Source organism: Chionomys nivalis, chromosome 20, assembly GCF_950005125.1.
Source record: "Chionomys nivalis chromosome 20, mChiNiv1.1, whole genome shotgun sequence".
In the NCBI taxonomy this organism is placed as follows: Eukaryota; Metazoa; Chordata; class Mammalia; order Rodentia; family Cricetidae; genus Chionomys; species Chionomys nivalis.
Window position 1 is genome coordinate 53,929,004 of NC_080105.1, and position 27,361 is coordinate 53,956,364.

Genomic DNA, 27,361 nt, shown 5'->3' on the forward strand with positions numbered 1-27,361 from the left:
TTTTGTTGCCATTTAGCTTGGTGACAGCACTTTTGGTTTGTTGGTTTCTTTCCTTTGGCCTTAAATTAGTGTAATTGTATTAAAGCTAATTCAAATTGGTCAGTATCTTTTTTGTTTGTTTGTTTTGGTCAGTATCTTAAAGTTTTTTCTCATGTAAAATGTTTAAACATTTTTCTCTATTCGAAGGCTATAGAATGTGTGTGTGTGTGCACGTGTTTGTATGTGTGTGTTTGAGCGGGGGGGGGCTGGATAGTCCAACCATGACTGTCTTTCTCGATGCTGGAGATTCAGAGAGCCAGGTTCCCAAACCAGGACTCTCAGTAGGTTTAAGGATGTGTTGAATGCCCGGAAGCTCTCAGAAGAGTCGCTGGTTTCGAGTCTACAATGGAAGGCTGGAGGTGCTGGGATCTGATGTCTAAGCTGTTTATTGGAAGCTTCCACCCACCTTGGGGGAGGGGTTTTCTCCTAGTAACTGCCCCACATGACAGTCCTCACTAATCCCAGTCATATCTCGGTTCAGGCCAGTTGACCATCAAGACTAAACCTCCCAGGACTCATGTGTCTCCAAGGAAACACAGATGCATCAGGACTTTGATGCCACCAGAAGAACTCAACCTATGTCGAGTGTGAGTGTGGCTTTGAGTCAGTCTTCCTTTCTCTACAAATGCAAAGCGCTGCCTCCACTGCCGAATGGCTCAGGCAAGGTTCAACATTATTAGACTTTTGATTTTTAATTCAACTAAGCAAAACAAAGCAAAGGGCTCAAATTAAATTATTAGCTCTACTTTTCATAATAACAGACTTGAATTGGTAATTCAAGTATCTCAGCGCTGATACGTAAGCTAATTAAAAACTGCAGTAAATTGGATTCAGTAGTAGCTTAGAATTCACATTTAAATGAGTGGTAAGAACTCAGTCGGTCGGTGCTCTGTGCACAGCAGGGGCTGGTGTGCAGATGGGCAGGACTCCACCTGCCTCAGGCGGACTTCCTGATCGCTGCGCCCAAGCATCCTAGAGGCACGTGCTCCTAGCTGCAACAAGGATTCCAGTGGTCGCTGTGTCGTTTTATTTTCCTTTGAGCAAGACTTCCTGGGATCATGCACTGTTTTAGGGACGTTTCTGGGATGTGACAGGGTCTTTGTGAACAGTGTGGACACGTTGCAACCCAGTAATGAGGGGACTGAGTCTTTAATGATGAAGGACAAGACAGCTCTCTGCAGAATAATTCTGTTCTTCCAAGAGGAACGACTTCAATAGCAGGATATCTGCAGCTTTCACGGAGGGATTTTCTATTACATAACTCAATAGAAAAACTGATAACTGACAGCGAGAGGCCCAGTCCCCTCTAGCCACCCCTCCATTCCCTACCCCTGGGCTAGGCAGCTTTAATAGCCTGCAGACACCTTCTAGTTTATGGGACGGCACAGCGATACAGGAAATGCTTAAACACCGAAGGGTCCCAAGAGCGCAGGAGGAGGAGATGATGGTCAGCCTTGAGACCCTTCCCCAGCGAACTGCCCAGCTCATCTCCCCTCACATTTGCTTTCCTGAATACTACCAAAGGTACCCAAACCGCCAGTGCACAGGCAAGAACAGTCTCTCACAGAGATGAGCAAACCCGTGTCTGTTTTCAGCATCTGAATCACTCTGTAGCTAGGAGGTGTTTGTCAGTCACTCCTGCTGGGAAATTCTATGGTGTGAAAAGGAAACAATAATGAGAGGCCTGTCAGACCCAGTTATTTACAATTATATTTTGAATGCAATTTTAGAATAATCAATTTCATTTGAAACAGTCTTTGAATATAAATACACTCTAGAATAAAAATGGACTATTTATGTAGCTTATTAGAAAATAAAAGCTCCGGTTAACATAAGTGGTTTCTATGTCTGGTCTTATTGCAGTCCAGAGCATCCTCCTCTATAGCAATGGCTCTGCCCCCAACCCAGCTGGATCTGGATAGAGGTAAACTGAGGAACAAGGTTAGTTCAATTTACATGAAGCCCCTCTGTGCTCTCCAAGAAAGGAGGTTGCTCACATGGGCCTCCCCAGGCTGCATGGCTCCCCCAGTAAGATTCTGCAGCAATTCAACTTTTAAATTGTCATTCTGAAAGCTAGTGCTCACGAGTTATTGGGTTTAATGGGAGAATTTATGGTATTGCTGCTGCCTTGCTGCACTGAGTACCAGGCTAGGTGGGGGATACAAAAGTTGACCCCTCTGATCAGAGCTTTGAAGTTTCATTGTGCATCACAGGGAGCAGCTCTAGGAGCACACAGAACACTGAGCAGCCTGTCACCTGCCGCTGCCCACTTACACAGGACGGGCATCTCAAGACGGGAAGCGAGGAGACACCAGGTGGTTCTCAGCGTTTATAACCAGCCTCCCTGACACACAGGGCACGCCATCAGGGAAACTGCCAAGAGCAACTCTATTGTGCATAGTTCAATAGCTAATTTCCCCAGTGGGCTTTAGTTGTTTATAGTTCAGAAGCTAAGCTTATCAATGATGGGCCTTTGAACAAATACACAAAGTCTATTGATCTTATGTCTGTGAAAACAAGCCATTTCCACCACCTTCACCCAAACCTGTTATCTCACCACTCACTTGTGAAGTGAGAGTCCACAGAAAAGCCCCTGCTCAGATGCGTCCTCACTGACAGTCACACACCCACGCTGTTGTTCGAATAGAAACATGTCCCTCTTAATGCAAACGTTGGGGTGATGTGCCAGGTCCTGATGTATAACGGAGGCTTCGAATCAGACACAGGTGGAGGCAGAAGGATCAAAAGTTCCGGGTCATCCGTGGAACATAGTGCATTTCAGGACAGGCGGGGCTACATGGGATCTTACCTCAACCCCTCCAAAACCAAAACCAAAACCTAACCAGACACAGAACTTGCCCAAGCCTATTTCCACAATTATGAAATAAACAACTGAAGTCTGATTGGTCATCCAACTGGTTATCCGATACCAAATGATCAGCTCTTAAGATACATAACAAATAACATTATATAAACCGAGCAGGCTGTACTTAGGGAACAGTTAATGAAAAGAGAGGGCACAAACTTGAAAGAGAGCAAGGAGGAGTATATGGGAGGGTTTGGAGGGAGGAAAGGGAAGAAACATGATATAATTACATGATAATCCTGCCAAGTAAAGGAAATAATCCTTAAAAATATTGTAATAAAAATATCCTAAGATATCAGTGCGACAAAAAGAATGAGATAAATGATGGCCTAGGCTCTAACACTGTCAACTTAAATTCAAAGTGAGGCAGCTCACCCACGGCTAACTAGCTTGGGGACAGAGAGAAGAAGTCAGGAGAGAGAAGACGCCTTACGTTTGGTGGTCTCCAAGTGGCCTTTGTACAATGGACTTCAGCAGGGGCTCTGGCCGGAGGGTCACCTTGGGAGATGTTTTGGGGCTGGAGTCTGACTCTCCACTCTCCTCATCACCCATGGCTTTGATGTAGCTGCCACTTCTCATCCTACGGCAGGGGATTTCGTCCTCTTTGCCACCGGTGGGGTACGCACCCCAGTCATCCTGAGGCACCTGGGAGAGAGCAGAGACAGGGCATGTCAACTGTGCCCTCGGGAAGTGTGGCACACTTTGGGCTATTTATCATCTTAAGTCATGCACACAGAAAGACATGCGTTTTCACAGTCTTCCAAATCCTGAAAGGGTCTTAGTATGAAATCGTTGACTTCCTGAAAGGGTCTTAATATGAAATCGTTGACTTCCTGAAAGGGTCTTAGTATGAAATCGTTGACTTTTTCCATTGTAAAAGTAAAAGACAAACATTATGGGAAAAGTGAGAAGGTACTAGGAACACAGAAAAAAGAAAAAGGGAAATGGAAGAGAAAATGATGGTGATATCTACATTATTGCTAAATATCTTTTAGTGGTAAATGCTAATAAAGAAGAGGATTAATCCCCAAGGCAGAATCATATGACACACACAGAACACATGCACCTGGAGATGAAAGACATCCATCAATTTCATGCACACAGAGCCTCATACCCTGCACACTGTGAATGCCAAAGACAACTCAAAGAATGCCAGCTCTCAGCTTTTCTACTGTGTCCAGCCTGAAGGCTGACTTGGTCACTAGACAATGAAGCTGGTCAGCACTCTGGCTCCATACCTGCAACTCAAGAGCTCCCTGTGCCCAACGAGCTAAATCTCACAGGAATGAGCGTGATGCTCCTCAGAACAGCAGCCTGCCCCTCAACTCAGTGCAGCTCCTCGGCAAGGCACGTGGCTCAGTCTGGGTGATTCTGCCAGTAGCTCCAAGACTAGTAAAGAGCAACCCTGGCTGTGGAAGAGGGTCTTAGATGCTAGTAATGGAGGAGGATGACAAAATCCCACACTTAAGAAGTCCTCAAAGTGATGTTTTCACTGTAAAATGTTGAGATTTTCAGCAATGTTCCGAAATTGGCTGGAGAAGGATCCTGCTTTCCTTCCAGCCCAGCATTGTGTGAAGCCAAGCACTCTGGCCTTTCTCAGAGACCCAGATGGCTGATGGGATGACAGGCTCTTGAGCAGAAGGCACCAGCACTCCTTCCCAAAGAGCATGGTGTGTTGTGCCTGGAGATCCCATTACACTGCAGACTGTTCCTACAGCTCATCTCCACACCCAGAGTCAGGAAGAAAGGGAGCTGAGGTACAGGCACCAGTCCCCAGGCTCTGTGTCTCTCTGAGCACTGATGGTGGTCTACAGACCTAAGTGGGGCTACCATATCTCCCATGCCAGAGTCAGGAACCCCTGTGCATTCATCTCTCACTCTGTACCTCAGGCTGGCCAGGCGGATTTCGTAGTTACCACTCATCCTGTGTGGCATGATGCAACATAATACTCATAAGATCTAAGAGGGCATTTCAGCGGGCTCTATCTGTTTAGATATAGGCACAATGAAGGCCACCAACTTTGTAGCCAGGTTTGAAACTGTTAGATGCAGATCTTGGATCAAGGGCGGGGCTTAACAGACAGAATGCTAGGGGCTCCCGCTATGCGCAAGCTGGGGCAGGTACTGATGTTGTATGCTGAGTGCTTTAACATTTCGGTGGCCTGGCTCTATGCCACACCAGCACAGCCCGAAGAAAGATGCAGACCACCCCAAGAGGGCTTGGTAAAACTTTTATGACGGCGTCAAAGCACAAGCCACACTGATCACACATTGGAGCAGATGAAGATTTAGGCAGACTGACACGGAGGGCTTTTGTTCAGCATGTAATAGGTATTGACCCACTGATAGAGAATCTTGGTTTACAGGGAGATACCGCGTCTTGATAGTGGCTATGCTTGAACACTGGGGAAATGACATAGGTGGTGTGAAGAGCTCACTCTTGGGATACCCGACAGCTCTCATCTGGTGCTCCAGTAACATCTCTTCAGTAACATCACACTAGAAATTCAGGCAGAGGAATGCCATCTCTGTGGCACTTACCAGAAGAGCAGGGTGTTCACCCCAGGACCCATATCCCAGGGTGTTCACACCATGACTAGTGACCCAGGATATTCACACTATGACCAGTATCCCTAGGTGTTCAGACCATGACCAGTGTCCCAGGATGTTCACACCAGGACCGGTATCTCAGGCTGTTCACACCATGACCCGTGTCCCAGGAAGTTCACACCAGGACCAGTGTCCCAGGATGTTCACACCAGGACTGATATCCAAGGGTGTTCACACCATGACCAGATGTTCACCCCAGGACCAGTGTCCCTGTTTCTCCGCCAGGGTGTGCCGGCCCATTGAGGCTCTGTGTAAACCTTGTGCATCAGTCAGCAGGACGAAGGAAAGAGCCAGGATGGCATTATGTCCTCGGGAATGGCTGCACATGAACTCTGTTTGAATTTCAGAAGAAACTGTGCTGAGCTATGAAAAGATGGTTATGAAGGCATCCCTATCCCTGAGTTTCCTGGCCTATCCTTGAGTAGCACAGGTGCAGTAAATTATAAAGAAGCCGATTTAATCTGTGGTTCTGGAGGCTTAGAAGTCCAAAAGCATGATGCTGGCATCTGTTCCGTGTCTGGCGAGGGCCTTTTGTGAGACGGGACACACAAGCCTCTCCTTTGCCCCTTCTAGCCCACTAATTACATCATGCATGCACTATCAGCATGGCCGCGTCCAGGACATATCACCCCAAAGGGGTACCTCTGAATACCATCAGATGTGAATCTGAGGATTCACTTTCCAATTCATGAACTCAGGAATATATTCAAACCACAGCAGCGGGAAAGACTGCTGGCAGACTTGCCTCAGCGTAGGAGCACGCAGTAAGGTGTGTGGCAGGTGTCCACAATGGGACAGGGATAAAGGCTTTTCAGGGATTCCCCCATCTATTGACATTTTCAAAGCATTCTAAGCTTTTCTAAGTTGTGCATTAGTTTCGTCCGAGCCCCCCAATGTCACAACATTTCAGAGGAGGTGACGTACTTGGAGGGTGACAGATTAGAGTGTGATTAGCTTAAAAGAGGGTTAAGGTGAGTGGCAGTTCTAGGGAAAGCTGGTCACTTGTGGCCAGTAAAGGCTCCTGAATGGCAGGTGTCGGGGGTCACCTAGTCTGAATTTGAGCAGAGGAACGGTGCAAGCAGAAGAAACAACAAAAAAAGGGACTGGTGGCCAGCTCCTGGTTGGGCCAGGAAAGCTTGCATTTTTTAATCTCTCAGTAAACATTCAGGTGGTGGTTACAGGGAAAAGGACAGATGGGGAGAGAGGCCAGCTGCCACCAAAGGAGAGGCTCACACTGTCAGGTTTATGGAGAGTTTTTTTTTTTTTTTATTTTTTTTTTGGAACCAAAAACATGTTTCCATAAAGAGCAAGGTAAAGATTGTTTTTTCCCCCAGCAGCCTACAAATTAACTAACAAATGAGACCAGCTTGTATGTTTCTGTTTCTGATTTAAGAAGCCAATTTCACAGCCTTTGACAGAAAAAAAAATTCAATACAGAAGGAGCGTAGAGCAGTCGATTTCCAGAGCATATGCCTGGGCTATGAAAAGCCACCAAGTCTCAGTAAATAAACCTTCCCCTTATGGTGGAAACGCTAAAACCCGCAGCAGAACGCAGAGGAGTGGCCAAGTGCGCACCTGGCACGCGCAAGTGGCAGCTTCCCAGCCTCCGGGAAACAAGCTTGAGGTATCCAGCCCCTGCAGAGCCAACCCCAGCCTTCGCCGTGCCAAGGCGATCAGCTACCCGAATCGTCACCAGCACGCCGTGCTGAGCGGCGCCGATCGTTTCTATAAAAGGAGCCTTCTCCTGAGATTGACATCTGTGTGCGCTGTGATGCTGTACTTGAAGCACATCTTAAATGCACAACACTAAAACATCCTTTCTTTCTTTCAACTGGCAAGGCAAAGAATTTCATAATAAGGTTCTTTTCAGGTGAACTAAAGAGAAATGCCATCCAAAGCTGTGTTCTCCCTCAGGAAACATTTTCCTCATTCCGTCAGCAACATGTGTGCGTGTGGTTTAAACAAGTATCAAGTACACGAGCCACAGGGGAGAGCGGCAGAGGAAGACAGCTGGGCCTTGCACACTGTGCGCAGAGGACGGATGAATGACAGGGGACCTAAGCAGAGCCTCCCAGGGAGGAGTCACCAGACGTTCTGGGGACCCATCTGGGGAAACTCAATCCACACAGGGAGTTCTTTTATATTGCCCAGGGGTCCGAAGATGCTTGTCAGAAGGGGGTTGCAGGCAACCCTACCCAAGGAATGACTGCCTAAATTCTGCACAAACCTGAGTCAGCTTGCCTTGGGCCTTGCTGGGCTCTGTGTGAAAAGTTGGGCTTTTTGTTCTCGCTGGCAATTTTAATGAGCGATGGGTTTTATTTTTTCTAGGATATAGCCACCATGTAAACTGAGGGGAACGTTGCTCGGTTGGCAATTTACCAGGAGCTGTTTACCATTTCCAAATCCCCCAGGGCTGGCAGAGCCTCTCTGGAGCCTGAGTCCTCATTACAACACGCCTTTGTTGGTCTAATTTGTAACTCCAATTACAGCGACCCTTCGCTCAGCAACAAACACGAGAACACTTCATTCTCACAGAGTTGCTGGGCCCCAACATTCTTAGGTTGAAATACTTCTACTTAAAAGTTACTTCACTTTTATTTATCTTAGCGATAAGACCACATGCACATATCTCTCGCCCCTCTCTGTCCTATCTGCTTCCCCTGTCAGTAATGTGTATCTAGGTAGGTTACATGAGTTTTGTTTTAGAATACTCCGAGAGATGTTGAATGTCTGCTAGGTAAGAATTACATGGGCAGAAAAAGAGAGTGAACGGTGTATACAGCATTAACTGTCAACTTGACACAGCCTAGCATCACCTGAAAGGGCAGTCTCAACTGAGTAATTGTTTTTATCAGGCTGCTGACAGGGCATGCTTATGAAGGATTGTTAATTAATGTAGAAAGGTCTAGCCCACTGTGGGTAGCACCATTCCCCGAGCAGGTAGTTCTAGGCTGTATAAGGAGGCTAGTTAAGCATGAACTAGAGAAAACAAGCAAGCAGGCAGGCAGGCAGGCAACATTCCTCCATAGTTTCTTCTGCACTTCCTTAGCTGTGAGTGAGTTCCTTGGTTGGAGATAATATTGCATGGAATAGCAAGCAGCCCTGCCTTCAGATTCCTCTTGCCCTGACTTCCCTCAACTATAGACTATGACCTGGGAAGGGTAATAGGAAATGAACCCTTTCCCCTCCTACACCACTGTTTATCAGTGTTCTATAGCCACACAAAGGAAGCTAGAAGAGGATGCATGCATGTATCACAAGGGCAGGAAATCTGGGAAGCACACAGCAAGAGCTTTGTGCGGAGCTCCCAGTGGTGAGAAGATTTCCAAGGCCTAGTCTTCCTAGTCAAGCTGAGAAGTGGAGATCTGGTTAGTGCTGGTGAGTTTTGACAGATGCCGAGAGCTTAGCAGATGAGCGGAGAGAGCTATAAGAGGTTTTTGGATATAAATGGCAGAATGTAGGGCATCCAGGACAGGGAAGTAGTACCCACAGACACTAAGAAACCATGCGGAGAAGGATTAGCTATGAAGGCCAGTCTCAGACCCATGCCTGTGTTTCTTTCTATACCATGGTGTGAGCAAACAAGTCTCATCTCCATAGATACACTGGAGCTTAAGTATATGCATAATCCATCCTTCCAGGATCTGGGCACCAGCTTCCTGCTCAAAAGTCATTTTCACTCATTAGCTCTTGGCTAAATGGTCCTTCCTTTCCCCTGGAGCTGTTTGTCTGTCTGTCTGTCTGTCTGTCTCTGCCTGTTTCTTTTCCCCCTCTGTTTGCATCTGTCTCTCTTCCAGTGCTTTTTTGGAGAGTCATTCTTTGGGCATCATTACACACAAAATGAGGCCCACTGGAGCCTGTGTGGGTTGAAAGTATTCTGGAGACAGTAAATGCAGCTCCACAGCAGGCCAGCGCTGAGAGGGCCTGAGTGCTCAACTTCAATCAACTCTTGCTTAGTGCTGGAGGACTCAGAGCAGCTACGGTGGTACCTGGGGTCAGGGCGACAAAGGACAAGAGCTTGTGGGGACATTGTAGGTAAACACTCTCTTATGACAAGAGCCAGAGATGGCAGAAGACCCAAGCTGAGTCTCACATCTGATCTTTATGAGAAAGCTGGGCCTTAGGTGGCCTGGCCCAGGTACCCAGGTGGCTCTATGGAGAATAGGCAGGAAGACTATTGACATAGGCTCCACAGCTCTGAGTCAAGGCTAAGTTGGGGGGCATGGTTCATATCCCTTTTACTTACTAAGCTATGGAGGGGAGATGTTTCCTAGCACTCCGAGGAGGGTGCTCAGGAAGAACCTCTTTATGCAAGCCCCATATCTCTGAATCAAGGTTAAAATGATGGCACTCATGCTCTGGCTCTTTCTTTCTTTCTTTCTTTCTTTCTTTCTTCCTTTTTTTTTTTTTTTTTTTTTTTTTTTTTTTTTTTGAGACAGGGTTTCTCTGTAGCTTTGGAGCCTGTCCTGGAACTCCCTTTGTAGACCAGGCTGGCCTCGAACTCACAGAGATCCGCCTGCCTCTGCCTCCCAAGTGCTGGGATTAAAGGTGTGCGCCACCACCGCCCGGCACTGGCTTTTTCTTATGAGGCCATGTGGGGGACACTTTGCTTAAGGTAACCCATTGCTTTGGGGCTTTACCGTTTCCTTTGCGTGGCCTGACTTCTTCCCTAGGGATGCCTCTATGCCCCTGTGTGTGATACCTTTTAGCTTTCAGTGTTTTTGATGCTTTGACTTTTGTGGTCTTGATAGCCATGGCAACACAGTCTTATTCAGGGTGTCAGGTCCAAGGGGCAGTAGGTAACTTTCAAGCAGATCTTTCATAGCAACTTCATAAAACCAGAGTGCTCACCCCACTCTTTCCTGTGGGCCCCACACTGAGGTCACTGCCTCTCTGCTGCAGACACTTGGGAATAGAACTTAGTGTCCACATGGAACCATCCTGTTCTCACCTGACCTTGCTCTGCCACTTGTTCCCATGGAGATCACAAAACTTCTGTGGGCACTCACACGTCCCCTGACTGCCCTGGCAGTACCTGAGTGACCTCTATGGTGAGCCAATCCACTTCTCCTGGGGTCCATGATGAAAAAATATCCTTATGGCTTAATGTTATTTTTAGTTAAGCTTATTAAGAATAAAGAGAGAAGATGAAAACAAAATCAAAGATGAAAAAGAACACATTACAAAGGCGCATCATAAAAAACTGACAAATGGTGTTGCTGACAGATTTGGGAAGCTTATGGGACATGGATGAATTTCTTAACACATATGATCTATCAGCACTGAACCACAAGGACGTAGGAAACTTTCATAACCAAAAACAAGAAAAAAGACCAAACCAGCAGTAAAACATCCCTAAACAAAGAAAAATAAAACCAACCAACCAACCAAACAAACAAACAAACAATAAGAAAAAAAAAACCCTCAATCCAGGACCAGATGGATTCAGTGCTGCATTTTACTAAACTTGTAAAAAAACAAACATGAATTCCTCTCCAAGTAATCCCAAAACGGAAAGAGAGGAGACTTCACTCATTTCGTGAAGCCAAACCAGACAGAGCACAAGCAAACAAGCAAGGTCAACATTCCTGATGGAAACCCAGAGAAACATTCTCAACATGACAGCAAGCCAAATCCAAATGGACGGCTAAAGCTCATGCAGCACAGCCAGGAGACATGGATCTCCAGAAGGCAAGGATGGTTTAACACATGCAAACCAGTAATCCACTTTGTCAACAGAAGGCAAGAAGAAAATCACGTGACTGACTATCCCAACAAACACAACTTGTAGGTCTTCTCACGGTAAATCCCTAAGTAGTTAAGCACAGAAGGAATATGCCTGAACATAGTGAAGACTATATACAACAAAGCCATAGCCAGCATCGCATGGGGTCAGGTGGGGGAGGTGTTGAAAATGTCTCTTTAAGGTCCTCAATACAAGGAGGCTATCTATTGTGACTGTTCTTATTGGTAGTATACAGTACGAAGTCTCGGAACAGTTACATCAGGGAAAGAAATGAGAGGTGTGAAAGGAACCAGGAAAAGTAAAACGACCCCTCCTTTTCCATACAGAAAATGTTCAAGACTCCACCCAAGTCCTGTGAGAACTGATGAATCAACTCAGTAAAACTGGAGAATACAAAGCCAGCATGCAAAACTCAATAACACGGCTACAAATCAATATGAACTTGCTAATAATGAAGCTATGAAAGTGATCTTATTCATGGCACTTACAAGAAAATAAAATATCTAGGAATAAAATTTGATGAAGGAAATGAGTGTCTTCTAGAATTCCTTTTAAGGCCAGTGAAGGAATTTGAAGATTCCTCTTTCCCTCTCTCCCCACCAATGCACAGGTATAGACATATGCACAGATGGAATGACCTCCCATGTTAATGGGTTACAACAGTTCATATTATTAAAACATATATATGACCCACAAAACACAACCCAAAACAATTAATGTATTTAATGTAACCATCCACAGAATATCCATGTATTCATTAAAATGGAGGGCTGGAGGGATGACTGAGCTGTTAAAGGCTAGGCTCACAACCAAAAAGAAAAATAGAAAAAAATCCTAAATTACAAAAGTTCCGGGATGCTGTGGGAGCTCCTTCCACTCCTTTAGTCAATAGCCTTTAGGATGCCAGCCCACTGGGGCGTGGTCTCTTATACTTTTAAAAAGCAGCAGGAACCCACCTGGCATGCTCTCTCTTTCTTCTGGCTCCTTTTCCCGGGGCTTGACTCTCTGTTTTCTGTTTGTGAGGAGAGGACTGTAGTTTGGGATGGTGATCTGTAAGTTTTTACCCTCAAATAAATAACCCTTTTTTATTATTCATAATTCCTAACTTGTGTGGGATTGTTTTGCAGCTTCACTTGGATAGTAAAGGCAGCCATTGTGAGAATGAGCAGTGCTAGAAATAGGATCTATACTACAGAACTACAGTGATCAAAACAGCATGGTGGTAAACTCATAAAAATGGATTCATAAATCAACAGGACAGACTAGAAAAATGGGAAATGCAGACTGGTGCAAATTATTGATACAGGTTCAAATAACAGATACCAGAGAAAAGACAGAGTCAACAACCAGTGGTACCTGGGAAACTAGATAGCCCCATGCAGAAGAACGAAGCGAGCTAGACCCCTGTCTTTCACCCTGTGTAAAATAAACTCACAATGGATCAAAGACCCAAATGTAGGACCTGACACTCTTAAGTCTAGAAGAAACTGTTTGACTAGTAGAAAACACAGGGGTAACTCCAGGTGTCAACGTGAGAGATGGTTTCCAGATGACTCAGACACATTGGAAATCGGAACAATAACAGCAAATGAGATTTTATGAAATGAAGAAGTTTCAGAACAGCCAAGGATGCAATCGACGGAGTGAAAAAAGCAACCCCCACACCATCGGGTCACTCTCTAGCTGTGATGGTTAATATTGATCAACCTGATGACACAGGAATCAAGTAAGAGACACACCTGTGGGGAGATCCCTGCCGGCCTTTTTCAGGGATCTGAGCTGAGGAAACTATCACTCAGAGTGGTCAGTGTCTTCTAGTGGCACCCAGATGCAGAAACGAAAGCATTGCGGTCAGTGTCTTCTAGTGGTATCCAAATGCAGGGATGAAAGCCTTGCTGCTCACCGGGCCATCTTCACTTCTTGGTGGTAAGTGCTTCTGTTCTGCCATCTATTGCTGCCACTGCCATTGCTGTCCTCAGCTGGCATCAGACTTTAGCTTATTCAGCTTTCCAAGCAACTCTTTAGGACTTCTGAAGAGTCTCCTCACCAGATTGGAACTGGAGAGACATCCAGCTTTCTAAGCCCATCAGCTACTAGGTTCTCAGCTTCTTGTGTGTGCAGACAGCCACTGTTGGGCTACCTAGCTCCCATCACATGAGTCAGTCTAGTGGTTCCCCCTTTTCCCACAGGAGAATCTCTTCCTTTCCTTCCTCCCCCCTCCCTCCTTCCTTCCCCTCCTCTCTCCTTCCCTCTCTCCCTCCCTCCCTTTCTGAGACAGAACTTGGAAGTCACTACGTAGCTAAGGCTGGCCTTGAACTCCTAATCCTCCTGCTTCCAGCTCACAAGATCTTGGATTACAACCATGCAGTACCATCTACAGTAATAGATTCCAAAATACATAAATAACTCCAATAATTCAACAGCACCCTCCCAATAATCCTATTAAAAGATGGAGAAATTAACAGAGCTGTTCCTATAGAGGATTGTCATCAATTCTTTGAGAAAAAAGTGACCAACAGCTAATCATCAGGGAAATGCAAATCTAAACAGACATGAGATGCCAGCCTACCCGGCCTGACTTTTGCCAAAGGTCAACAAAACCACAAGTTCTGCCGAGGGAACAGAAGGGCGACAGTCCTTGCTCACTGTTGGTGGGAGTGTAAACCAGTACTGTCATGATCAAATATGGTATAGAGTCTCCCCTCCCCTGAAAAATATCCAAAATTAGACCTACTTATAAAGGGATCACACTACTGTTATACCCAAAAGAGAATGAAATCGGATGTTAAAGAGACACCTATAAAACCATGTTTACTGCAGCCTAGTTCCAATAGTGTGGAATCGATATAGGTGATCATTAACTAATGGATAAAGAAAATATGATATATTAATATATGTAACATACACTGATACACACACATAAATAGACAAAGCCGCAAAAGGAAATCTTGCCATTTTCAACAATATGGGTGGAAATGGAGTTCATATGGTAAATAAAACAAGTCAGGAGAAGAGAGACACACACCATCTATCTCACTTATTGGTTGAAGATAAAAAATTGATGTCCAAAATGAAGATAGTTGAGCAGTGACTAATGAGGTCTGGGAAGGGTGAGAGGAAAGGGGAACAGGGAGGATGGACAACGGGGTTGGTTCAGGAGGAGTAAGGGCTGGTGTTCTGTAGAGCACAGTGAATGCCCTTCCATCCTCTCCCATCCTTATGATGAGCCAGCAAGAGGAACTCCAAGGCGATAAACACGAGGAGACATGGACCTGGAGATGATCTACGCCTTGATTTGACCCCCGTCTATATACGTGTTGAATATACACACACAGCAATGGCCTGTCAGTTAAAATGAGCAGAACAAAATGAAAGAGGGGTAAAGGGATAGGGTCCTGTGGAGGTTCCAAACAACGGCACATGAGGGAGAGGACTGTGTAGGGTGTCTGCTGGGATGCTCAGAGCTGTCAACAGCCCCAGTGTTCACTTAGGGGCTCTGTAGAAGCCACTGGCCAGGGCTGTGTGCCTCTTGAAATTCTTCTTAAATGCTGATTGAAGCAAATTTAAACGTAAATGTGAATGCAAATATAAATGCTGCTGGGATGAGCAAATGTAACTGGGGAAAATGGGATTTTTAAGTTGTATTTTTTTAATGTTAAGTGGAGACCATCTTTCCACTGTGAATTCAATCCGGGCCCTTAAAGGGAAGGAGCTTAAGGAAGGCTAAGGTCCTTTCCAGTGTGTGGATGGATGGAAAAGAGCTCAGGAGGGCAGCAGGCTGCAGAGACCTGAGAGGAGAGGGCAGGGAAACACCGGTCAGAAGCAGATCACTGCAGACTGCTGAACGGGAGCAACAGTTCCTTATTCTTTTCCCACGCCTTCACTCTCAACCTTTCAAAACTTAGGAGTATCATTTATTAAAACAAAACAAATGAAAGCCTAAAACATACCTGTTCCTGGCTACAAACCCAGCAAACCAGAAATGCCAAGGGCTTTTCTTTACTTGGAGGGGTCAAAGAAACCAGGGTCACTGTGGTTACAGACTACACGTGGAGAGATAGTCAAGTCAGAGAGGATACGGAGGTCAAAGAGGGAGGTGATGGAGGCATGGCAGATGCATGGGTTTGTTGCTCATAATGGTTGAGGGAAGAAAACATTTTTCAGGGGGCAGAGCAATTGTGACCTCCTTGGGTGGTACCAGGTACCCTCCAGGGCTAGTGTCTCCTCCTCAGGACACAAGGAACCGCTTGGCCCCTGAGCAGGATGCAGTGGATCATGGCCCACGCTCCTGCCATATTATTCCAAGTTTGGCCTTAAGACAGTTTGTCTGCTGAGGCAGAAAATGAAAGAACAAAAGCCTTTTCAGAGACGAACTCGGGCCAGGATTCCCCGCCAGTTCTATTGACTGTGTTTTGACCTACTTACAAACAAGTCTTCCTTGAATGCTAACTATGTGTTCCGAATCAGCCAAAGGTGGAGACGGAAAGGTGTCCTTTTATTCAACCGCAAATCTCTAGTTTTGGGTGAAAAATAAAAAAGAAAGAACACTGCCCCTGGGCACAGACTTCTGGGTCTCTTAGACCATGTCCTCACAAAGTACCGTGGGCACATTCCTTTAATTTTTCCTTAATTCCCATTGCTGGTTGTGAAATGAAGTCTGGGCTTGTGAGGCCCAGACCGGGGATCTTTCCACTGCAAAGTTTAGTGCCACCAGCATGAAGGACAGCCCTGTGAGGATACCTTTGAATGCACCCAGACATCCATTCAGCTGGGTCCGGGGACAAACGCTGCCTGAGGAGATGTGTGTATTTCATAAATCTTCCCACAAGCGATATGGCGAGACAGATAGAGGACGGCTGGGAAGAGAAGGACTTTGTTCAGAGGTGGAAATGGATGGAGAACGGTGTGTGAGGGAAGACTCTCAGGAAATGAGGTATTTGGGGGTGGGGCTCCTCCTGGTGGAAGCCACAGTTTCCTTCCAGGGTCCTCAAACCTCCCCCCTACAGGTTTACTATTGAGACCATGGTTGTTGACATGAACACTGGGAGGAGACAGGTCTGGGTCCCCCGCAGGTACCATGGCTACTATTAGCCATGAGGGACTGATGGAGGTTGGCGGAGGACATGAGGTGGTTTGGGCTTTCTAGGTAGGGTTCTATGACCATCTTCCTCTCTTTCAGCCGTGTCCTGCTGTAGTTTTATGTGGCACTAGGGGAACTTCACTTTAGGGCTGTCTTCCAGGCATCTCATCTCTTTACCGCACCATTCCAGGCTATTTGGCTTTTGCATGCTACCGTGAAGGGACATGATGTGTCCACATTTGCAAACTACATTTTGGTAAGATAGCTGGACCTGCCACAGACTGTTTGGCCAACTCTCCCAATTGGCGTCTAGCTATAGGATGTGGGATTCCCCTCTGTATGCTGTGAATATGTTTTATTGCCATTGGTTAATTGCCTTTGGCCAATGGATTAGTAGAGTAAAGCCAGGCAGAAAATCCAAACAGAGATGTAGAGAGAGAGTAGGCGGAGTAGAAGAGATGCCGTGTAGCTGCCAAAGGAGAAAGACAGGAGTTGCCAGCTGGAACCTTATAGGTAAACCACAAACCTTGTGGTAAAATACAAAATAATAAAAATGGGTTAATTTAAGATGTAAGAGCTAGTTAATAAGACTCCTGAGCTAATAGACTGAGCAGTGCTTTAATTAATACAGTTTCTGTGTGCTTATTTCATGTCTGGGCAGCAGGGAACAAACAAGCAGCATCTACCTACAGCTATAGGCAAAGGAGTTAGGAGAGCCAGGGGAGATGGAGGAGGGACTGGCAGGGAGTCTGGAGGCTTGGAGAGGTTGGATGAGACATGACTGCTTACAATACTGAGCAATCAACACACATGAATGGTGAGAAGGAAGCCACTGGGGCAGGGAAGTTCAGAAGATCGTGACTAGCTTCCAGGCCTGTGGCAGATGGAGGCCAGAGAAACATCTGGCATGACACCCAGACTGCAGGGCTTGGCTGGACAAAGAGTGGTTCCAAAACCAAGGAATTTCAAAAGAAGTCCAAGGCTGAAGGAGAGAAGAGAGAGAGGCAGAGGGCACTGTGTAGATTACAAGGCACAAACAACAGATCCAGAATAGGACAGCAGCTTGTCATGTGGCTCCCAACACAGGAACCACTGGAGAGAAGTGAGCCCTTGGGAAGACCTGAAGAATGACTTGGTGTCTGATAGCTTTTCATGCCTGCTCACACATTATAGATGTTTTACCTAAGCAGGAGGAGTCTGTATCTTTCAGTGTGCATCTTTGTTATGTATATACACATGACTGTGTCTTTGTGTGTGTACACTTGCACATGTGTGCACATGCATGAGGACGCCAGAATTTGATGGCAGTGCCTTCCTTCTACTCTCCACATGATGCATTGGAGAGGGACTCCCCACTGAACCCAGAACTTGCTCTTTTGACTAGTCTGGCTAGCCTGCTGACTTTGGGGATCCCTGGTCCCTGTTTTCTCCATGGTTGGATCACTAGCAGTCCGTCATGCTCATCTGGCATTTACATGGGTGCTGGAGATCTGAACTCTGGTCCTCAGATTTCTGCGGCAAGTGCTTTGCCCAAGGAGCAGTCTTCCCAGCCCCGCAGCCTGGATTTTTCAGAGATAGATTATGGAATCATTAGTTTCAATGACATTATCTGCAGGGCCCCTTTCTACCTCACCTGGTAGGGGAAGGGTACGGTGTAGAGAAAGCAAAACCACCAGAGAGTCACAGAGTTTAAGGTGAGAGGATGGTAAAAGTGGTCTCGCACTCCCTCATTGGTAACGATTGATATTCTCTGTGAACAGATGCCCAGGACAGGGTGACCAGAGGGCAGAGAAGAGCATGTGCCATACCAGGGATGGTAGATCTGGGTATGTGGGGGCTGAAAAGGGGGTGAGGGTGAAGTGCAGAGCTGAGAGCTCAAGACGGGAGTGGGGTGAGATGCCACAGTAACAGCGCTGCCTCGCGTTCAGGGAACACTGCAGCAGAGTTCCTAGACACAAAGGGGGGAAAAAGCAGATCAGTTTTTCGCTTTTCCAAGAGTGATCGAACCAGAGTGGGCCCCGATTTCCCTCACAGTGTTCCTTTAGATAAGCACAGAGAACATTTCACATTTGGATATCATTAAGGTTTGCCAAAGACAAGCAAAATTTAAGCCTTTTCCACTACTATAAAAATAATACTTTATCTAACTACCAATTTGTCTCTTTGAATAAATCTGTCTATACAAGCAATTTGGTTAGCATCTCCTTTCAAAACAGAGCCCGCGAGCCTTGGACGATACACCAGGAGGAGGTGGCGCTGCTGGAAGCCTCCGCCACCTGACTCCCAGGGTTCACAGTTGTTCATCTGTTTCGTTAATTGGCCCACTTGATGACTCAGCCGGCGTTTAGCGCCATTACTCAGTATCCACGTGGGTGTCAAGCTTTGGTTCTTAGAGGGTAGGATTCGAGATTTGTGAATATTGAATACATACATCTTTGAGGAAACCTGAAGCGCTAAGGTTGTGCTAATGGTGCCACCGGCTGGCAGAAGTTAGGCTTCCTCGGAAGTTGTGGTGTCTTTGGAGGCTCAGGCTTCCCCTGTCATTCTTGGTGAGTGAGCCATCAGGAGACAGAGAGGGCAACTACATGAAATGCAGCATGGCACAGGGCTCTGGATCCCGCCAGCATTGTCTGTAATATGCTTTTACCTTTGGTGAATCCATCTCATCCACACCACTGGGGACAGGTACCTTAACCACAGACGCAACTACCTGTCATCACCACATGCCACACGGCTTAGGGATGCTGCTGTCACGTGAGAGAACAGATCTCACACAAAGGCAGACCTATGGGCACAATCATCTACGTGTTCGGGATATTTGTGCTGTTTTGCTAAGTCCCTGGCACCAAGAGATGGATAGTCACATTGGAATGATGTCTCAAGGGACAGCCCAAATGCAACCCACAACCATTTTCTGTCGCACTGTGGTCCTGTTCACAGAAGACAGTGTAGGAAATCAAAATGATGTGCGTGTTCCAGGGAGCGAGTGGCTCGGAGAAGGGATGCACACACAGCATAGGATGCTGTTCAGTCCTAAGGGGGAGTCACTGCCGCCTACAACAGGGACAACCTGGAGTACGGTACACTTGGTGAAACAAACAGGACTCAGAAAGACAAACCACACCACACAGGCTCCCCACATGAAAGCTCAGGAGCTGGGAGCACAGAAGCAGAGTGTAAAGGGTGGTTAAGAGGGGCTGGGGGATTGTAGAAAGATGTCTGATTTCAGTTACATCAGAAGAGTTCACCCGAGAGATCTATTGTAGAGCATGGTGACGACACCGAGCCTTGTATCATATACTCAGGAACTACAAGACTATCAACAAGAGAATAGGGTGAGCATGATGAAAGTATATCAAAGTATTATATGCAGGAGAATGTCATGAGACCCACTATTCTGTAGATTTAATATAATATATGCTAATAATGAAAACTTTAAAAGTCATGGCAGGTTAAGCCAGACATGGTGGAACATACTTATAATCCCAACCAGCCTTTTGCTGAGGGTTCAAAGCCAGCTTGGTTTGCATACTGAGTGAAAGGTCAGCCTATATTAAAATGTGAGATTTAGTCTTTTAAAACAACCAAGAATTTTAGCAGGGTGATTCCTGGTTGCAATAATTTCTAATACCAAACAACTAGGGGGAAAAGCTGTATAGTTCCCACAAAAGTTACTGACATGGAGGATCGCAATGCTTGCAGCACCGTGTACCAAACGACTGCACCGCACAAATAAGATGTAGCAACGTTATGTCTCAGTAACACAATTCTCAAAGGGAGCACCACGTCTGCCTTCTGTCTCTGGGCTTGGAGAACTCTAGCTACTACCCAGAGGTAGGTAAACAAGCACACTGGCTTGCTTTGGAACCCTAACAGGCAAGCACACCTTCAGACTTCACTTTGTACCCTATGCATTGATACAAAGCAAATGGCAATAATGGCTAAAACCTCCTGCACCAGGTCACAGTCAGCTGAGCCTTACCTGGAGGTAGTGGCATGGCCGCAGGGAAGGCTTGATCTCTGGGTGGACCAGGGGCTTGTCCAAGTTCAGGGAGCTCTTGCGGTAGGCCTCCTTGGCCTGGCTCACCGTGAGGGTGGACCAGGAGCTACGCTTCATGTACCTAGTGTCGGGCGTCAGGGCCAAGCCTTCGCAGGCTGAGCACTTAACATCACTGTTGCTTTTGGAAGTCTTTAGTGAGAGGTCCCCAAAGGGGCTCTGTAGTGCCTCAGGGTAGCAGTGGGAGATGTGGTCCATGTGGTGGCGGTTGGCCACGCTGGGCGTCCGGTATGTGCTGTCACTGTCCAGGTTATCGTCAGAACTCCACCAGCTGCTCATGCCAGACTTGTGCTTGCCCTCCGGCTTCCGCTCCTTGCTTTTACTCCTTTTGCTGTGTTTAGAATGGTGGCTGTGGTGGTGGTCGTCCACCCGACTGTCACTCTTGGTCCCATTGATGTTGCTCTTGGATGATCCCTCCAAAGAATGAGACTTGGTGAAGAGCTTCTGGACGGAGTGGACCAGATGCCGGATTCTGCCTGGGCTCTCATTCCGCTGCTCGGTGGCGGCGGAGGCCCTCTGGTACTGCAGTGTGTGGAAACCATCCCGGTGCAGGGGTAGCTGTTTCTCAAACTGGTCCAAAAGGTTGGCGGGGATGCGGTTTACCTTTGTGTTCGCGTGGGTCATGGCACAGTCATCCCTCGTGTCATAGTGTGAACTGTAGTGCATCCTGGGGAAGGTGCTACTGGACACGTGGTCGCCCAGCATCACAGGCATCATCATACACTCGGAGTGGACGGAGCTCCTGGGCGAGCAGCGGTGGTGGTCCATGGGGCAGCTCTCAGCCGGGCTGAGAAGGTAGGGCTGCCGCACATCTGGCCCATGGTGCATGTGGTCGTGGGGGTGCTCGCAGTCATCAGGGGGTGACAGGCCGCAGGTATGACCCGCACACAGCTGAGGCTGGGTCCGGCTTCCGGTTAACCCTTTCATGTTCCTGGGTGCGGGCGAATACCTCTCCTCATTGAAGTGCTGCGACGTGGGAGACCATGAGTATTGCTGGTCTGTTGACAGAGCAGAAACGGGATTTAGTGCAAGTCTGGGAGCACTGGGGTGTGACAGAGATACAGAAGTCGTTTCCTAGCAGCCAGCTCCTGAACCAAGTCAACAGTCACACGTTTGGACTATGGTGACTCCTCAGGATTGGGAGTTGCTAAGGAGCAGAAACTTTGGTCTCTCTACATGAACACCCACAGTAATAGGTATCTAACATCGGTAGATGCACGGGGGCTCTCAACAGGCAGACTATGAGACCTTAAAAAAAATACCGATTGAGAAGATCTCTCACTCTGTGAACTGTTTTGCGTGCGTAAGAACCTGTATTCAAACCCTAACATCCATATCAAAAGCAGGGCACAGTGCCATGTGCTTGTAACCCTAACTTTAGAAATGTAGGGTCAAGCAGTTCCGGTGAGGGACACTTCTCAGAAATGAAATGGCGGAAGGCACCTGAGGAACCACGCCTGGTGCTGTCATTGAACAAATACACCCATGTGCATTCCTGGGTACATATCCTTAAACATATGTGTACTCATATCCACATATGAACAAGCATCCATACAACACTTAGATACACACATACACACACACACACACATGCACACACACACAGTATATCTGTAGATCAATTATATCGGAACATTTTGGGTTAGCTTAAAACACTTGAAAACTAACATCTGATGTTTAATTAGTAACACTGCCTGGTGAAGTAATGTATTAGAACTAATAAATTAATCATGAAATAATTGTTTAATGCCACATGCTACCAGAAAGATAAGCCTTGGAGGCAGGTTTCTCAGCCTAACTCTCTACAGTTTAGGGTCAAGGTTAGAGAGGCCAGATCGGGAGATCACCAGGCCTCGGTTCTTCCCCTGGATTCTGCTCCACAAGGGACACAGCTGGGGACCCCTGGGCACCCCTACACTCCACCTCCCAGACTGTTTTCCTGAACACCATGAAAAGCCTCCTTCCTACATGTTTTCCTCACTGATCTTTGTCCCAGGCTCTTTCTTACATGAACTCAGGAGCCTGAGAAAGCGTGCGCTCTGACAATGGCAGGCTACCTGCTACTCCTAGAACATAACTGTGAGCTCTTCCTGCCTTCTGACCCCCAGGCTGGAACTTCTCTCTCTGTGATGACTCTGTATGGCGGGGGCAGTCAACTCCACTTTGCTGGATGTCCTGTCCCCAAAAGCTGATGCTCAGACAGGAAGGGGACTCTCACATGTCTGTCTCAGACTGGACCTCACTTTGTCACCTGGTACCCACATCCGTTGTCTCCCTGGTTATCCCCATGTCTCTCCACTGGCTCTTCTGCCACAATGCCGCTGAAGCTGGCAATCCTAGCTTGATCATTCCCACCTAGGCAGAGCCCTAACCACAGGCTCATGAATCCCAAAGGGAGAGAAGGTGGAAGTGGTTCTCTCTTTGTCCATCCCAACTGCTCCCCTCATGGCTGGGAGAAAAACGGAAGTGCCTGGAAGAACTTGGCCAAGTAGCCACTCTAAGGCATAGGCATAAAAATCCCCCACGTCAGCTCTAGAGTGCAACTGTCCCGACCAGCTCAGACACAGAAATGAGGGACAAGAACAAGGCCTGAATGTCAAGTTTAAGGCACCGGGACATGAAGGACTACCATCAGAGCAGACACCAGTGTTCCTGGAAGAACCCCAGCAGATGGCTGCTGAGCTGGGGATGGGGACAAAGGGACTTCATTCTTTGCATGGCAAGTGGTCGTTGACTCAGGGGTAACTGAACTCCAAAGAAGGCTTCCTGGGTGGTGGCCTGAGGTATCCCCTTGGTACTGGAATGGCTGAAGTGCCTCTAAGGGTCCTCCTTCTTCCAGCCAGGGTCCGGCCATAGCACCGAAGTCTCAGGTAGGAGCGATTAAAGAACATCACACTTAATAAAACTCAGAGGAAGGTTTTAAAAAAACCCAACAGGTAGTTAGTAGATAATTTGCAAGGCCGAACTCTGCAACCCAGACCTAACCACGCCCCAGAGTTGCTGTCCTTTTATCTTTTGCTTTATTTTTCTGTTTATATTTCTGTAATTTAATACAGTGTTAATCTCTTTTCACCTTAAAAGCAAGCCCATTGGAGCTCCAATCACAGGTCCTATTTCAGCCCAACATTCAGCCCCACAGCTATGCTAGTAACGGGGCCACATCGAAGAACAGTGCGAGAGATAAAAATGAGCCGGAATAATTAAATTTGACGATGCGACATGTCTGCAGCATCGTCTCGTTTCCACGGCATGGATCTGAATCTCCTGGTGTAGGCGTGGAGTCCCCCATCACCTTCCATCACTCTCTCAGTAACAACAAGTGAGGTGGTGAGGGGCTGCGGGTGACAGCATCTCTGGAGAGCCTAGGGAGGGGACAGGCTCTAGGTTGTCAGGAGTCTACGTAACAGGTAATAAAATCTTAGTAGCTGTGTCTTTCTTTTTGTGAAGATGAGGGTGTACGAATCATCGGAGCTGCTTAATCTCAAGCTATTCATAGCAGCATTTTGTTATTAGAGAAAACAGCAATTAGAGGTGTCATTCAACAGCACCCGTGTCTCTGCACATCGCAAACATAACGTAAATGAATCCTTTACAGTAGCAGGACTTGTGAGAGCATGGGTTCATCCGTTCTATAAGTCTGTTGTCAGCTTCACGAAAATCACATTTCTGTGCACTGGGTGTGTGCCGTGAACTTCCCTGGGACATCTGCCTGACTTCCTCCAGGGCACAGCTGACCCTTTCATGAGCTGAGGGAATGGAGGGTAAAGACAGGAAGCTCTTCCACCAACTCGTCAACTTACCAACATTTCTCAGAAATGTCACCTGAAAGTGAGGTTGCGTTGGTCGGTAACGGTCATAGCACCAATCCTTTCTCTGCTGCTCCCACCTTCCGCTAATGGCATCAACCTTCCTCAGTTTCCTCTGGAGCACCTGCTCAGTTGACTTGTCCCCTAACTCCTCAGGATCAGCCTATCTCTCTGGAGACATGGGAACAAAGTCCAGTGCAGACCAAAGAGCATGGAAGGAAGCAGCTATTTGACCCTTGTGGTCCACTCATGTTGTACTGGCGTGAAGACAATTCACCGCATACCCAAAGGAGCTGTCAAAGATGTTTCCCTAGGACCTGGAGAGATGGGGTGGGCAAACTGCATAAGCATGAGGATCTGAGTTCAGATCCCCTGCACCCACTCACACAGCTAGGTGTGGCTGTACTGGCCTCTGGCCGTATTGCTGGGCAGGGGACAGGAACAGGGGATGGGGGACAGGCAGATCCTCTGAGCTCACTGTCCAATCAGCTAGGTTGAGGGAAAGACTCTTTTTCAAATTGTAATGTGGAGCACAGTAGATAAAGACACCCAGTGTTGGCCCCCTGGCCAACACACACACACACACACACACACATACACACACGCACACACATACACATGAAAGAAATCTAAGAAACCTAAATTTTAAAGAAAAAGAGGAGAGGCACGTCCCCTACTCCCATGGTGGAGATTACCAAATAGGAAGGAATACGAGGAGTCCTGTGCCTCACTTGGTTAGAAATATCCCCCTTCCACAAGTAAAACGCAGGTAGTCCACATATGCACCTCCAGGGTTAGTATGAACAACAGATAAACAAACTTAACAGATGCTTTAGACCATATCAGGACCACACGAAGCACATAAAGACACTGCGGTCATCTTTCCTTTAAAATTACCTTCATAGGTCCTACTGAACTTGTCTGATCCCACCTACAAGGGGACTGATGTAGCTGTGTCAGCGGAGGTGTCTGAACTGGAATGGAGATGAATGTAGGAGAAAGAAAGTGGTAGCTTAGGAAAACGGGGAGAGCAAAGAATACATACGTGTAGACAGGAACAGCTGGGAGCAATAAGGTTAGGGCTGCTCTTCACAACATTTCTCCAAAGAGTGTTCTTAGGGGCCGCCACTCTCACACATGACCCTCTCCTCAGCCCTGGCCAGACACATCCATACATGGTACCTTGCAAGTGCCATTCATAGCTCCATGCTTAAACATATTGCTTCAGGTTGAGATACTCACGTCAAGGATAATGTGTTGAATGCCCTAAAATAACCCAAATTTACCCCCACCCATCATATCTATTCCTCCACAGCCTCAAGCTGCTATTTAGGATTTCATTAACCCTTTTCACTATCAGTATGTCCATGTGCTTGCACACACACACACGCACGCACACACACACAGAGTCACACACGCACACACATACATACACACACGCACAGGAGTGATCTTCTTGGTTCTCTGATCAGCAGATTCAACAGCAGCATCAATGATTTATAAGATACACAAGTATCTTTAGAAACAAAAGTCCCAATTGATTCATACATCAAAGCCACAATACAAAAAGACACCTGTCCCTAGATGTCTCCAGGTAACGCAACGTGAGTTCTGGGAGTAGAGAGTCTGAGCTCAGGTGTCAGGCCTTTTAGCTCTTTCTCCGAATTGCACTGGTGTTTTCTACCGAGAGGAATCGTGAGTACATTTGCAATATAACTGCACTTAATTACCAAATGACATCTTATTTATGGGCTTAATAAACAGCCTTTAAACAACACCTCATTGTAACATTAAAAAAACAATGACTTCCAAGGCATAGAAAAGAATTACTGTTTGCTGTAAAACCTGGTCCTATTATTTTCGAGGCCCAAAGGCCATTTACTTTTTGCGCTAGAGAAGTCTATCCAGAAATGGGACGAACATCAGCATCACAAAGGCAATGATAATTGTTCTGTAAACTATTTCTCCTGTCTGGATTCCTTTTAACACAAACCAGAGGCTTCCCACTTTAACCCACCAGCCTTCTCTCTCTCTCTCTCTCTCTCTCTCTCTCTCTCTCTCTCTCTCTCTACTTATTTATTTATTTATTATGTATACAACATTCTGTCTGTGTGCATGTCTGCAGGCCAGAAGAGGGCACCAGACCTCTTTACAGATGGTGTGAGCCACCATGTGGTTGCCGGGAATTGAACTCAGGACCTTTGAAAGAGCAGGTAATGCTCTTAACCACTGAGCCATCTCTCCAGCCCCCCAGCCTTCTCTCTTAACATTTATTTGGGTTAGGGGATTATCTTACATTTCGGCAATGGGTGGAATGCATGCTTCAGATTCCAGCAGTCAAAGGGGCTTCTGCTAAGACTGCTGCCCTTGAATGTTATCTCACAAGCAAATAGAATTCAGAAATACAACTCACAAAGTGATGACCCCAACTTCCTTATTTTTAAAACACAAAATTTAAGAACGCAAATCAATGGTAAGCTTTACTATAACAGACACACACCACAGTCTTTGGTGTAAACAGTGTGACTGGACATTAACGTTATTCATCTGGGAAGTCGCGGGATGATTGTAACTTTCTGTTGAGAAATACACAGTACCATCTTAGTAATCACATACTCTCTCACTAAACTGAGAGATCACTGTAGGACATTAGTGTATATTCATGCTCTAACCTTAGTTTTGTTACTTATGACTTTAATTTTTTTCATTTTATTTATTAGCATTGTGTGTGTGTGCAGGCACACATGTGCCACAGTGTGACGGCAGAGATGGTTCAGTGGTTCAGAGCAATGGGCTCAATTACCAACACCTGTATGGCAGATGACTACTCTCTGCACACAGTACACACATGCGGCAGAAGACACACACACACAAACACTTGTGCACACACGCCACAGTGTATGTGCGGAAGTCACTTGTAGGAGCTGGTTCTCTACTTCCCCATTGATCCCAGGGAAGTCAGTGTTGTACAGAAGGTGCTTCTGCTCACTGGGCCCCCTCACTGGACCTAACGCGTTCTAACACAGGTAACTTGTTCGGGAGAGGGCACCTCATTTGGGAATGCATAGGTCAGGCCTGTGAATGCCAACACTCCACCTGAAAATAACTCGGGTAGAGGACAGGTTGAGAGGCACACACTTGCTGCACCCCAGGATCG

General features: G+C 46.7%; 1 protein-coding gene across 3 annotated transcripts in view; it reads right to left on the minus strand.

The window, feature by feature from the left end:
• The window catches only part of Dlgap2 (DLG associated protein 2), a 677,680-nt gene that overhangs the window by 78,175 nt on the left and 572,144 nt on the right, over window positions 1–27,361 (minus strand). For all 3 annotated transcript variants that reach the window (XM_057752288.1, XM_057752286.1, XM_057752287.1), the window contains 2 exons: window positions 20,324–21,396; window positions 3,339–3,550 (listed from right to left, as the gene is read on the minus strand). In XM_057752288.1, the coding sequence (XP_057608271.1) occupies window positions 3,339–3,550; window positions 20,324–21,396 (1,285 nt within the window). The remainder of the gene's footprint in view (window positions 1–3,338; window positions 3,551–20,323; window positions 21,397–27,361) is intronic.